Raw genomic sequence first — 15,441 nt, 5'->3', positions numbered from 1 at the left:
GGAAGTGGATGAGAGTAGCTAGTTTATGGTGGGACTTCTATGACACATAAAGGTACTTAGAAATTATCCTAAAAGCAAGAGGGAACAGCAGCAGGGTGAAGTATTTAATAAGGTAACTTTAACTGTAGTATAGAAGACACACTGGAAAGAATGAAGATGAAGGCCGGGAGACAGTTTTAGTAGACTGGGAGGGAGAAGATGAAGACCCAAAGAAGGACAGTGGTAACATAGTCAAAGTAGGAGTAAACTGAAGAAACATTTAGGGGGTGCTATCAAAAAGACTAGTTAATTAATAAGGTATAGATGGTAAAACAGGGTCGAGGAATCAAGGATAACTCATAGGTTTCTAGTTTGGGTAATACTGGTAGTGCCACCAACCAGTAAAGAATATATGGGAGAAGAAACAGTGCTTGTAGGGCTTTATGGACAATGAGACAGCCCCTAGGAAATGTTCTGCAGGTAGTCCGAGGCTTAAAGAAGAGATTTATGAGTCAATAGCACATAAAACCACAAAGTGGATTCAATCTACCAAAGAATAGGTGTACAATGCAAAGAATGACTTAGGGTCTAGGCACTAATAAATGCCAATATTTAAGGTGAGAAAAATAAAAGGAGTTTTTGAAGGTTAGGGAACAAAAACTGTCATAGAGTTAAGTGTCAAAAAAAGCCCATAGTGAACAAATTTCAAAAAAGAGTGGCCCACTGTTTCAGATAGCCAATATACTTAGTAAAATAAGGACTGTAAAATACCCTTTGGATCAGCCAACTAGGTAGTTACTGATACAGCTAGAAGACAAAATGCATATGGATGATGCACAGGGAAAGGACATGGAATTAGTAACTAGTAATTGTGTTTTATAGACAAAATCACCTAAGAGACACTGATAATGAAGGGAAGAGAAACTAAACAAAAGCCAGAGAGGGGAAATGAAGTTAAGAAAAGGCTTCTTCTTGCCCAGGATGGGAGACATCTGAATTTATTTATATGCTGAGAGGATGGAAAGAGAGCAAAGAGGGTGAGGTTTCAGATGAAAGCAAGAGAAAGCAGAAGAGAGAGAAAGTCAGAGACAGAGAGATAAAACGATACTAGAGCATAGTCTCAAAGGAAACAAGAGAATGAGATCAACAGCAAAAGGGGAAGGGTTGGCTTAGGACAGAATGAGGACAACTGATCCTGATAGAGGGACAGAGGAAGTAAGAAAAAGCATGGAACATAAATCTACAAAAGAAGTGGGGAGGGAGTGGGGGGTTACTTTTCACAAATATATGTTAAATGCTTATTAAATAAATGTTGAGAGAACTTTTCACTTATTGAATTTTTTATCTTAGGCTTGGTGGTAAAATTAATCTAAAATGATAACAAAAATAAAATGTGGTTTTATGACAAATAGGATACTTCATACCATTCGAGAATTTTAAGAGGAAACCCAAATAGTTCTTAAACAGTTTTGCAAGGGAATTTATAATAATACCTAGTGATAGATTATAATACAGATTTTGTTTCATAGTGCTGTTCCCAAGACTAAAGGGCACTTCTTAATTTTTAAGGACTTTTAAATATTTTGTTGCCATATACTTTAAAAAATCATTAACCTCTACATTCTTCAATAACTGATCAAGAAGATGATGCCAACATTCATTTTCCTTCAAAGCTGTCTGTCAAGAATGGTGATGAAATATGATTATTGATTAGTAATGGTGTATCAAATACTGTACAAATTCCTAAAATAAAGAAAACAATTGTCAATCAAGCCAGCATTTTCAATCAGTAAGACTTTCAGGAAGGGGAACTGTTTTCTCAGGCAAAATACATTACTTTCTTTTTTCTTTTAGCATTGTATATATCAAACTGATTCCCAAATACAAGAGTCCTTTCTAACAAAATAAAGTTATGGTTCTCTTTTACCAATTTTTTTTAAATCTCATTTTATCCTTATATATGCTATGTAAGATGCGTAAAAAGAAAATATCTTGTTCTTTCATATCCTTGGGGAATCACATACCATAAGAGTCATAGGGGTCGATGTTGGGGTTGGTGGTGTTCCAGCCCTGGATCAGTCCATCAGTACCACCACTGTAGCACTGCTCACCATTGCTGCTCATCACCACACAAAGCACTGGGCCTCTGGGAGATAAAATCAATTTCTATTTTCAAAAATCAATGTGATAATAGGACTTGTTAAAATTAAGAAAGCTTAATTATTCAAATGGCTTTCTCTCTTTCTGCTTTGTACAACAAATAAAAAACTATCATGGCAACATTCATTTTTCTTTCTCTGCTAAACCAGATTAGTGAACTATGACCTGTGGGCCAAATCCAGCCAGTGGACTGTTTTTGTACAGTCCTCAAGCATTTATAGATTTTACATTTTTTTAAGGGTTATAAAACAAAACTAAACTAAAAAAAAAATGCATCCAGCAAAGCCTAAAAAATATTTACTATCTGATCCTTTTATATATAAAAAGCATACCAACTTCTGTGAGTGAACAGGTACATTTCTTAAACTTAAATGAAAACAGGAAAAGCATGCAATATGTGGTCACAATAAAAATTATAAAAATCTTGGAAATTTTTATCTAGGTTATCTTTAAGGGAAAAAAGATCAGGATTTCTAATAGTTAAACTTAACTGTCTCAACTTTAAGAGAGAGACATACATCATTTAAACATCATGTAAATAAAATCTAGTTTCAGCAAGGATCCCTGTTTGGTAGTGATAAACTCATCTACAACATTATATTATCTGCCAGTTCCTTTTAGATTTACAAAAACAAAACACTACTAAATACAAAAAGCACATAGCACAAACACATAAGTGAGAGAAGACAAATTTTCTAATCAGGCTGATTTACAATGATACTGATTTAAAACAAAGAAAAAGCACATACTTACTTATGAGCCCTGAATGTATAGATAGGCTCCACATCGAGAGAAGTACTCCTAAATCAGAGAGAGGAAGATTTTTACCACTTGAAGCTTCAGCACTAAACAATCTGACTGCATGTATGTCATAAAATCACCTTCAGCAATACTGACCCTACGGTAATACAGCATTCCCAACTCCAGGACACAAGAAAGCTTCCCTAACACTAACCACATATTTTTTGTGACTTTGAGAAATAAAATCCTTATTTAGTAACAATACCTTGTTACAGTGCTTTCAGCATCATCCTAATCTACTTGACTAAAGGGAGAGAGAGCCTCACTCAGGGGAATCAACATAATGGGCTTTAAAGGGATAAATTTCTGGATTTAATTTCCAGTTCGGTCACTTAACTGGCCAACTTTAGGCAAATTATTTAATCTTTAGGAACTTCGGATTCCTCCACATTTAAAATAAAATAGAAAAAATAGGGATACCACCAAATGCTCACAGGATTAAATGAGATTCTGTAAGTAAAACAGCCAAGGACAGAACCAGGCACACAGTAGGATTTCAATAAATGGTACTTTAATTTCATTGCATTTTCATGAAGGTTAATTTGTTTGTCCTTAATACTTGCAGAAACTGTCCAAATTATCAGCTTATTCACTACTCAGAATACTGTGTATGAGTGTTCTACAGTGCCTAATACTGGCCATGACTGATCATGGAAACTGGATTTAAAGTCAAGTACTCACCATTTTCTACACTATACTGTAGTTTTTTAAATAAGCATAGGTTTTTAATTTTAAGTTCAAAGGTAAACAGGCTAGTGTTACTTGTGTGTGAAGGTATTGTTACTAAGCTATTACCAGCAAAAAGTTATTTCAATATTTTTCTAAATTTTAGTCAAGAATATATGAGACATTCACATTCTTTGGTCTAATGTGATGCCCATTATGACTAAAGAACTTGAAAGACAAAAGGTACAATTTATAACCAAGAAATAATTTTTCTCTGCTGAAGACACCTGGTCTATATGAGGATTCACTTGGTTTTAGCAAGATCTGGTTGAGCTATCTGATTAATCAAGTATTTTATCTAATCTGTGTTTGACTCACAGTAGGAGGGTCACCGATCTCTTTAAAACTGGGCAACAGATATAATCCACCAGCAGTAAAACTTCCATAATCTCCTCCATCCGATGTTCATTTCTACTCTTTAATAACAGGGGTATCTGACACTGTAGAAGGGCCATGTTTGAGTTCTGGGCCATGAGAACCAGGAAAGAAAGGAGAGGAGTTCCAAAAAAGACCACATCAAGTGGGATCAGGACTAGCTTGGTGACTGATAAAAGGTATTTATACCAACTCATGTCTGTCCATGCTTAGACAAGAACCAAGGGGCCAAAGCAGGCATTAGCAGTTAAGTGATAGCAACAATAGTGCCTTTCAGTCTAGACATTTTGGTCAAGGCCAAAAGATAAGATCAAAGAGAGGTCTCTTAACCCACCCCACTTCAGCCTTCCCTCCCTTCCACTCAATAAGTCTAAATCTAGTAATCAATGGGGCAGAGCTGGGGTGGGAGTTGGCAGGGGGTGGGGTGGGGTGATGATTTTAAACATGCTTATACCTGTTTACAACAACAGTAGAAACCTTCAGTACAGATAAAAGGCTCCCCAAATAAGACAGTTATTTAAAACACTGTATAAAGATTGTAATGAGCAGTCATAAACCCTGGGAAATCATCAGATAATACTATTTCTCCCTAAGGGTCAGTTTTCCAACCTAAATTAGCTTATGAATATAGAGGGGAAAACATTCTAAATTATGTGACATGGTAACAGAAGAAAGAATTAGAAAAGATACTGAGGGAATTTAATGGCAAATAATAAATTTTTTTTTCTGCTGAAAAACTGCCAATTAAAATATTCAAATATAGTTAAAGTAAATATTCTCACTTTTTGGCTGGGGCTGTTTTCTGCAAATTCCACATTTTTAATGTGTGATCCTCTGATGCTGTTATCAAAACAGGCTCAGTGGGGTGGAAAGCAAGGGCTCGAATGCCATCAAAGTGACTTCTTAATGTAAACTTAGGGTTCCATGTCTTCCTCAACGCATCTTTATTGTTTGCTATCTATTAAAGAAACGAAAGACACCAATACATTTAGTTCAGAATAGAAAAAAACGGTATTTCAACATTCTTACTGATTTGTCATTAAACTATCACATTTTGTTAACTTTCAAAACAATGTAATTTTAAAATGTAAATAACCAAATCAATAGGCAAAATTAGCAAGATGTCAACAATGATTTTCTTTGAAGAAATATGATGCTATGGTAAGAAAAAAGGTTAATGATTCAATATATAGAGAGTATCAAATATAATATAAAACAGATCTTCAGTAGGTAAATTTTTTTAAAATATAAGTAATTTCAACCTAAATTAAGGAATAGAAACTAATTGGAATAAAAGTTGAAAACCTAAGTTACCTTTAAATAACTGTTAACATTATAGAATATGATCTTACTACTGAAATTTTCAATGCTTTCTAATAAGAGCTAAATTTTCTTCAAATTGGTGACAAAGTCTATAAACTGGAAACATAAAATATTAAAACTGGAAGAGACAGATGCTACCAAAAAAATAGATTCCATGGGTGAAATAAACGCATCATTGTGTTGATTTTTCTTAACAGAATCTCCATCTCAACAATGGAAAAAATGCACTATTTTTTCATTTCACTTAATAGGAAATCTAAAGAATTAATGTTTAACTTTACACAAGCACCAAGTATAAAATCTTCACATTCCAAGGCTAACAATCAAGCTAGGTTTAAGCAAGAGTGGGGCAAGTATTGGTAACACACTGGAGATATGTTACTATACTTACAATGACAAAAATCATCAATGATACAAACAATAGCTTCTATTTTGAGCATTATTCATTATTTTGTACATTATTCAAAAAACTTAACATGCATTAACTCACTTAATCCTCAGAACAACTCTATGAAGTAGAAATTAACATTATCTCCACTTTACAGACTGGACATGTAAGGAAAAGAGAAGTGACTTGCCCTCTAGTAAATGAAGGAGTTGGGACTCAAAACCAAGCAGTCTGGCTTCAGAGGCTACACTATTACGATAAATTATAGTCTAGAAGCCAGAAGTCTAAAAATCTGCAGAAAAAGTTGGATGAGACATGTCATAATTGGGGCAATAAGTGAGGACAAAACACTCTACACAAGGAACCACTCCAAGAATTGGGGCTAGTTATCTGTGGGATGGGTAGACTTGGGAGGGTGGAGAGGACAAGGACAACAGAATAGACTCCTGCTTGCTCTTGCTAAAAAGCTGAAAGGTTTTCATATGCAAAAGCACTTAGATTCCTTCTGAGTATCTTAATGTGGTAGGCAGCCACTAAGACAGTTCCTAATCAGCCCAACCTCCTTGTGTTTTTACTTCCGTGTAGTCCCCTTCCACAGTCCCCTAGGGGGACTGTGGAACGGTTGCTCTGTAAGACCAACAGCATACAGCATTAGAACAAATTACATTATAAAACCTTTCATTTGAGCACTCCTTTTCTCTCTTTTTTCAAGTGCACTCACACTGGGAGAAGCCAGCTGCTCTGCTGAGGAGCCCACAGAGAAGTCCATGTGGTGAGGAACTAGTCACAAGCCAATCACCAGTAAGAAACCAAGGCCTTCCAAAAACTACACAAGTGAGCTTGGAAGCAGACCTTCCCTAAGTCAAGTCTTCATGTAAGACTGCAGCTCTTGCCAATATCTTGACTGCAATTACATAAGTAACCAGAAGCACACAGCTAAGCTGTCCCCAGATTGCTGACCCACGGAAACTATGAAATAGAAATGTTTCTTGTTTTAAGCTGTTAAGTTTGGTACAATTTGTTACTCAGCAATAGATTGCTAATACACTTAAAACTAGGAACTACTTTTAGAAACAGACAGACTAACACTAAGTTTTCTAACAATATAGAGCTATGAAAAAATAATGAGCTTTTTCTAAAGACAAGACTGAGTTCCATTATATATTAGATACATTTCTTTGAGGGGTTAGTATAGAGGGAACAAAAGTATATATCGGAAATTTCTGCATCTAGCCATGTTGAACTAGGTCATTAGGACCAAATGCGCACAGAGGACAAGTGGAAAAGCAGAGCTAAAAATAAAAAATGGAGAACCAACAAAATACTGAAGAAAAACCAGGCCAGGATCCAGTGGAAGATACTAAGGAGGTAAGCCTGTTATTTGGACTTGTTTTTCCCCAAAGGGTGTTTGCCGATTCCAAAAGAAACAGCTAAGTGATTGATCTGTGCTTTTGACAACTTTGCAAGACAGGGAGATATAAATTGGTACCAAGGGCCTGCCATGAAAGTGGGGCAAAGCAATCAAAACCCTTGCTTTAGATTTTAATTTCAAAGGGCAGTATCCTACACATAAGGGTGAACTGGAGAACACAAGCTCTTACAAAGATTGTAGATCAGCTTTAGATCATCTCAGAAATTGAAAATGGAGTGAGGTGATCCAGATTTCTAGTGGCTGCAGCGACCTGAGAGAAGTAAATTAAAATATACTACCTAAGGGAAGATATAATCTTGGGGCTAAAGTTATTTCTACAGACAATTTTTCAAATATAGTATCTGGACATGGTAAAAAAATAACTGTGCTCATATAACATAACATAAATCAAAACAAGCAGAAACAACATATAATAGTAACAGAACTACAGAGTCCCTGATTCAAACTTAAAAATAATCATGCTTACTATATTGAAGAAGATAAAAGACAACACTGAAAATTTTGAAAGAAATCTGTAAACAATAAAAAAAGAGTAATTCTAGAAGCAAAAAATCTAAGACCTCAATAGATGGTTTTAATTACAGATTACACATAACTAAAGAGAGAATTAGTGAATTGGAAGATGGGTCATTAAAAAAAATCTAGACTGAAGTACAGGAAAAAAAAAAGATGAAAAATACAGAAGAAAAAGAATAAGAGACAGATTATATAGAAAGAAGATCTAATAATATAATTAGCGTTCCAGAAAAGGGGGTGGGGAGGGTAAAAGCAGTATTTGAAGAGAAATGGCTGAGAATTTTACAAAACTGATGGAAACATTAAGCCAAGAAGGACTAAGAATTTCAAGGTTAAATAAAAAGAAAACTAAACCTTAGCTGACAATCAAGACACAAAGAAATACCAGTCACAGAAAAAAAATCAGACTACCACTGAATGACCAGAGAGCAATGACAGTTGACTTGAGCAGAAAACAATAACAAAAACATACTGAAATAAAAATATACATATATATACACTGAAATAACATATTTAGAGCATTCAAACATTTTGCCAACTAGAATTCAATATCAAAGAAAACAGATAACCCACTCAAGCAAAAAAAGACAATTTAAGAAAATCAGAAACTAAGAGAATTGGGCACCAGCAGATAGATCTTCACTAAAGAAAAATATTAAGTGTACTCAGAGTAAAAGTAAAGTGATCCCAGATGGACAGTCAGACATGCAGGGGAGAACAGAAAAAAAGTAAAATGGATAATTTAAAATAGTTAATTCTGGCTATCAGCATACAAAACAGTATCTTGTAGGAACCAAATGCATACAGAAATAAAATATAAAACAAGAGCGACATGTATGTAGGGTGGGAGTTTTTTTAAACAGAATAAAAAATGTTCTAAAGGTCCTCACATGTAAAATTTTCATAAGGATGTATGTGGTAATCTCTAGGGTAACAATTAAAAGAGTAATGAAAGCATGTATAAACTCCAAATAACAGGGAGAATGAATAATAAAAAACAATCAATTCCAATTTAGGCAAAAACAGGAGAAAAAACAAACAGAATAGGTGGCACAAATCGATGGCAGGCTTAAACCCAAATATATCAGTAATTATTTTAAAAAGAAATGGACTAAATGCTCTTATTTAAAAGGTTGTCAAAGGTTATGTGAAAAAAACAGAAATCAACTAGATGGTGTTTAAAAAGAAATGTAAAATATAAGGATATATAAATATTGAAAATAGAAAAAAAAATTTTTTTTAATCTGTATCACATATGTGGAGAATGCAGTGCAAGGAGCCCATTTAGATTAGGTTATTGTAGTAGTTCCAGGTGAAACAAAAGTGGACTAGGAAGGGAGGTAAAAAGAAGTACTACATGGATTTCAGTTGGTTTTGGAAGTAGAATCCAAAAGACTTACTAAAGGATTTAGCACAGAGAGAGTTTTTGATTTGCAGGAAGAGGGCTGAATGGTGAGGGTTCATCTTGGGAATACTTCCATGATTCACTTAGGCATCCATCCCACATCCCCTATCCTCCAAGTGGCAGGGGCTACATTGTATACTCCAACAAAGATAATGAAATTTCAAAGTGAGAGGATATTAATGAAGAGATAAGACAGGTTATAAATACTTTATGAAATAAGCAACTGTTTTCCTGATTATGAACAATTATTAATGTATGAATAAAACAACTGTGTCTGGGATTAAGTAAACTCATGTGTGCATAAAGGTATAAACATTTCAGTTTTGGTCCCAATCACTGATGGGTCAGCCTCACACCTGGAAAGCACCCTATATGCAACACTACCTAACAACAGCTAAAATCACTTTTCAGCAGGATACTGTTGGTGCACTAATGAAGCAAGACAAACGCTGCTATTATGAAGGCATGAATTCCAACTAACCATTGGTGCCCTAAAATATAAGACAAAACCCAAACCTGCTAATAGAAAAGGGTATTCTTTCCCTTTTCTAAAATCAATGAACAAGCTATGATCCAATGATTTACGGATTTAGGTAAAGCCCATAATTTTAATCTCTGTATGATATGAAAAGTATTATTGTTTATTTTTACAACATACTCATATTTTCAAAGTTTGTGATTAAAACTTAACCAAATTCTGTGCTTGTGAAGTTTTACCAGTGCCATATTTTTTCTATAAAATTAACTATTTTCAAAAAATAAATACAAACAACAAAAATAAAACTACTACTTACATCATAAGTTAATGAATCTGCTTCATTGGCCACTGTGAGGCCTGCTAGTTCTCCAAGTCCCAGTTCACTTTCAAGGGCCTCATCTGCTCCCATGATGAATGACTTCCCAGAAGAAGGAGGAAATGTCAGGGCTTCCACTAAAGGGGGAAGACAAAAGAAACATTTTTTAAAAACCCTCTAAATAGTCAACAATTAGTCTCATAAGGGCATGCCTACATTTAATTATTTTTTAATGCCTTTCAACACAATAAAATTCAGTAAGCAGAAAATCCTGAGGAACTGGTTGCTTTTCCAATATCTTAACCATAGCTAAAGGTATCATCTAATTAGAAACGTACAACATGAAACAAGTCCAATAGTTCACTATCCTTTGTTTTTCACTATACAGAAAAATGTGACTAAAACGAAAGTTGGCTTTCCTCATTTCATACTTCATGCTAATTACCCTAATTATTTCTATCAACTATTAAAACACGTATAACACGTGATTTTGAACAATGCCGGCTGCATTCAAAATAAAATTGGTTAATTCTACAGACTGGAGGAATATGGAAAATTTCAAATGAAAATGGTTTTACAACTGTAAAATGTGTCTAGATGAGGCAAAATTAATATGTGGTGTTAGAACTAAGGGATTACTTCTGGAGAAAAGGGAAGGGGTAGAGTTGGAAGGCAGCACAATCAGGACTTCTAGGCCCTGGTAATGTTCTGCTTCTTGACCTAGGCAGTGGTGACACGGCTGGGTTCGCTTTGAGATATTCACTCAGCTGAGCTGCACCCTTATGACTTCAGCAGCTTTCTGTAGGTATGTTATATTTCGTTCAAAAATATTTATTTCAAATAAATTTTTTAAAGTGTTTGTTCTAACACTTTCATTAGCTGCCAAATGTGCTTCAAGATGTCAGATTTACTTTGTGAGAAATTTAAATATCTTTATTTTATAGCCCTCTATTTTACACCAATTCAATTCCTTAGGTCACCATCAGAAGAACCAGTTAAAAGCAAAATGCTAATGCAAATTATTGTCACAAACTGTCAGAGATAATCTTTAAGTAGTTTTCCAGGAGTAATTACTTTACTGATGACAAACATTTATGAGTTTAGATGAATTTAGTAGTTTAAACTTCAGTTGCTAAAGAAGTAAATTAACTTTTTCTTAAAAGAAACAAGTCAACTGTATTAATCAGTACACGTAGAAAACAGATTTATAAGATGTTTTTCAGCTTTACACTCAATCATATAATTTTAGATTCAATAAAAATATCAATATATATATAAATATATACTTTATATATAATACAATATAAATATATACTTTAAAATAAATATCCACACATAAGCATTTTATACATTTATAAATAAATAGATAAATCAGAACTTGTGTCTAAAAGATACAACAAATATATACCACAAGATTGCACTGTAAAAAACTGTGGACAATCAAAATACTGGAATGGCTAAGCATCATCTAAAATAGAATAGTAATCTTAAAATTACAATTGTGAAGATGATTTTTATGATTTTATATTAAGCAAATAAAACAAAATTGAAGTATTCTACATAATTGACTATAACTCTGTAAAAGTATATGCACATAGACAAGGACTGAAAGGGAACAAGGAAAAATAGAAAGTAGAAAACGTGACTAGACCTTCAGGTATCTTTTTCCCTTTATCATTTACCAATGGTAAACTGCTTAAATTTTGAAAATATTGAGTCTCAATGTAAACATTTACTACCTATTTATAGACTTAATTTTCTCACTGTTGGAATGGCATAATTAGAACTACCTTTATATACATCAAATACATGGCTCTGTGGAGCTAGAGGATGTTCTAAACTATAATTTAGAGTTGGTTAAGTTTATGCATCCTTTTTCAAGTCCTAAAGATTATAGTTGGAATCAAAACCCTTTGAATATAAGAAAGCCTATATATGGAGAATATTAAGTAGTTCAAACATTTGTACAATAAAATTTTTATCTTTAAGAGTCCTAATAACTGAATTCAGACAAGAACATCCAAGTACTTTCTGTGCTCTAGGATATCTAAAATACTTGCCTTCATCTGCCCTATTTATTTCATGTTCAGGAAGCCTGGAGCTGCTGGGTCTGGAAGGTGAGCCCACAGATGGCTGCAAGGAGGGAAGTTCATCAACATCTCTCAAATTAGCAAGCATATCTTGTAGTTTTGACCTATTGGGCCCTAGCCCCAAAAAAGGGAGGGAGAGAACAAAAAAGAGGAAACAGAATTATCCAACTGCATCAAAATGGTGCCATAAACCTTATTCACATCTGCCAACATTCAGCTTTAAAAATGCCCTACTATATTAAAAAGTAATTATTTTCTAAGTTTCAAATTGTTCTGAAAGTTTGTTATTTCTTAAAAAGAATTATGTTTTATGTATATTTTAAAAAGTAAGCTAATGAAATAACATTACTATTTGCATAAAAAAAGTTTATGTGCAATTTGGATCATTAAAAATAGTATTATTTATAATCCTTGTATACTTTTCTAAACGTAGACAGATACCACAGACCGTGAAACCACTGCGTACTGAATTAAAGTCACATCCCTTTTTGTTTGTTTACATTCATTGCCTTACATCCTGAAGCTATGGTACCCAAGGTCAAATCTCATGCCCTGAAGCTATGGTACCCGAGTTGAAATCTCATGCCCTGCTGATTACTTACCAATACTTTGATGCTTCATTCTCCCACATCCCTGTTTTGACTGTTTTATATAGGATAGAGGCTGAAACAGATCTTCGGTAGTTTTTCCTGTTATAAGTTTAATTAAGAATGGGAAAATCTTACCCATAGTCCATTATGTTTTTTTTCCCTATACCAGAAAACTATTTTTAAGCAATTTTAACTAATACCTAGAAATATATTTCAAGATAGTATGACTGGAGAACACAATCTGACTGGAAATATTTCTACTAGACCGTATTACAAAGACTCAATCTTTTCCAATGAGTAATAGTTCAATTTAAAAAATACCTATGGTGGTTTATAAATTAATGCTCCATATATCAACTCAAAGTTTTGCTTCAGTTCTATTTTCAGGTCTTTCAGTTCTATTTTTATCTTGTCTTCACTTTTTCCAAGACTACCGTTTTATCAAGATAACCTGAACTGACGATGATTAAAAAAAAACTGTGCTGAACCTTAATGTATAGTCTCTCTCTCTTCAGTGAAAGACATTAAAATTTCTCCCCCTAAAGAATCATTTTTCTTCGCCATAATAAAAAACTATGTGCTATACGCCTGAATAGTGATCATAATACCCAGATTCAGGAAACCCAATAGCTTCTATTAGCAGGAATACTATTCCAGTCAAATGGTGCAGTTTTAGACCTTAAATGCTAAATCCCAACTACAGCAGTGCCTTGGTATTTGACAAGAAGTGAATAATCAATACAACAGTAGATGGATTCTGCATAAGTCCTGGAAACCTTTCCAACCTAAAGCTCTTTTACATTTCAAGACGTTCATTACATTATGGCACTATGACTTAAAGAAATATCCCAACTTTAAGTCAATGTGACAATTAAAATACTCTTCTTGTTTCTTGTGTATGACAGATAAATAACCCTCAAAATTTCAGTTTAACTGGTTTTATCATAGCTCTGAAAAGCCATAACAAACCATGTCTCACTACTGTTTATTACAGTTAAATTTTTCACAGTATTTCTTAATAAAAAGTACAAAATGTTCTTATGTTTTAATATTAATCTTTCTCACTGTGATTTAATTTATACTGAGAAGGAATCAAATGACATTCTCTTTCAGTTACATAATGGTTGGTACAATAGTAACATCAATAATGGCCACTGACTTTTTATTCATTCAAGCTGAGTACTTGTAAATTCTAAGATATTTTAAATAAAGATTTAAATGTTTATCAGTATGGGATTTTAAAATGCAGAACAGATAAACAAGATTATACTGTATAGCACAAGGAAATATATACAAGATCTTGCGGTAGCTCATAGCAAAAAAAAATGTGACAATGAATATATGTATGTTCATGTATATGTGAAAAATTGTGCTCTACACTAGAATCTGACACAACATTGTAAAATGACTATTACTCAGTAAAAAAAATGTAAAGAAAAAAACCCTGAAAAAAAATATTTATCAGTAAGTACTAGGTTGTAAAAGAATGACTGGCCTTTGATAAACCTTAGCATCACTATAAAAAAAGAGGGAAAAAAGCATATCCTCCCAATATTTTGCAATTTTAAGTACATGCCTTATTAAACTGGACTTTAATCTCACTTCACACTACTTTAATAACCCACAGGATGAAATTCCTATTGCCACAGAAGGGAGACCCATGTCCATCCTGAAATGAGAGTGGTGGCACAAGGGGATAATGTGGCCTTGCTCTCCTAAATAGGTGTTTAGGGTGGCTTTCAGGGATGTTTGAAAGCTTTTATAATTCCATTTTATATACTTAACTAGATCTACTGCTAAACTTTATTAATAATGTGCATGAGTTATATGATTCACGGGGCTAGAAATTCCACTTTAGTTTCCATTTTTGATGTGGCACATATTTTACTGCAAAGAAAAAAAAACCTAATTGGTACTATCATAAATTGGCCAAAAGCTTAAATTAGAAAAATAAATACTTTTAAAAGTTGTGTACTTGACTCTGTGCCCTGTATAGCATATAGTGATAAGAGCAAATGAACTGTGAACACACAGAATAGTCAGGGATAGAAATTAACTTTCTGTCTCCAAGACCTAAAATTAAAAGCAGTAATTCTGGTGGACTGTGAGAGGGTCACACTAGATGAGATTTTAAATTGTCAACAGTGAAAAACCATTGCTGTAATTAAGAATATATAATTTTAAAAATCAAATTATCACAATGGTTGAATACATAGTTTCACACTCTCATGAGGCTCTCGATTTATTACTGGGCTATATTATAATTTGCTAATTACATGCACAGCTTTTTTCTTTTTTAAGTTCATAATCAAAAAGCTAACCATTTAATTTCAACCCCTGAAAGCAGGTGACAAGGAAAGAGGTCAGGAGCAGAAAAGAAAAAGAGTAAGTAGTTTTAGGAAAACATTGGAAAAAAAAATTGGGGGACACAAAGAGGCAATATTTATGATTTACAGATACAATGTTTTCCACTTACTCTTCACCCCCTTTTTCCCCTTTCTCTCCTTTTTGTATTGTTCCTTGAGTTTGGTAATTACTCCCTGGTCCACATTCCAAGCTTCAGGCATGAGACACTGGTCTTCCTTTTCTAAACAGAGTGAAACAAATGAAACAGCCTTTTTCAATAAAGTATTGAACACTCTAAGTCAATTCACTGTTATTTCAATGAATGACATACCATTTTCTTCATAGTATCACTAATTTTAAAAAGTTATTGCTTATTCATTAGAGATATGTCACACAAAATATAATATCTAAGAAACAGTGATCAATTAAATTTCCTAGGCAATAACATTAAATTTCTTTTCAAAGAGACATAAGGAAAAAAACCTGCAAGATGTTAGTGACTTTTAGTAAATTAAA

The 15,441-nt window shown here is 33.5% G+C and overlaps 1 protein-coding gene across 2 annotated transcripts in view; it reads right to left on the bottom strand.

Annotated features, from left to right (window-relative positions):
* STRN (striatin) overlaps positions 1 to 15,441 on the bottom strand; it is an 86,279-nt gene that overhangs the window by 16,397 nt on the left and 54,441 nt on the right. For both annotated transcript variants that reach the window (XM_031466842.2, XM_064494588.1), the window contains exons 8-13: positions 15,056 to 15,166; positions 11,960 to 12,103; positions 9,900 to 10,036; positions 4,824 to 4,999; positions 2,893 to 2,940; positions 2,004 to 2,125 (exon numbers count right to left, since the gene is read on the bottom strand). In XM_031466842.2, coding sequence (XP_031322702.2) covers positions 2,004 to 2,125; positions 2,893 to 2,940; positions 4,824 to 4,999; positions 9,900 to 10,036; positions 11,960 to 12,103; positions 15,056 to 15,166 — 738 coding nt within the window. The remainder of the gene's footprint in view (positions 1 to 2,003; positions 2,126 to 2,892; positions 2,941 to 4,823; positions 5,000 to 9,899; positions 10,037 to 11,959; positions 12,104 to 15,055; positions 15,167 to 15,441) is intronic.

Source organism: Camelus dromedarius, chromosome 15 (genome assembly GCF_036321535.1).
Source record: "Camelus dromedarius isolate mCamDro1 chromosome 15, mCamDro1.pat, whole genome shotgun sequence".
Classification (NCBI taxonomy): domain Eukaryota; kingdom Metazoa; phylum Chordata; class Mammalia; order Artiodactyla; family Camelidae; genus Camelus; species Camelus dromedarius.
The sequence above is the reverse complement of the archived record's forward strand: the minus strand, read 5'-3'. Positions and strand labels throughout refer to the sequence as shown.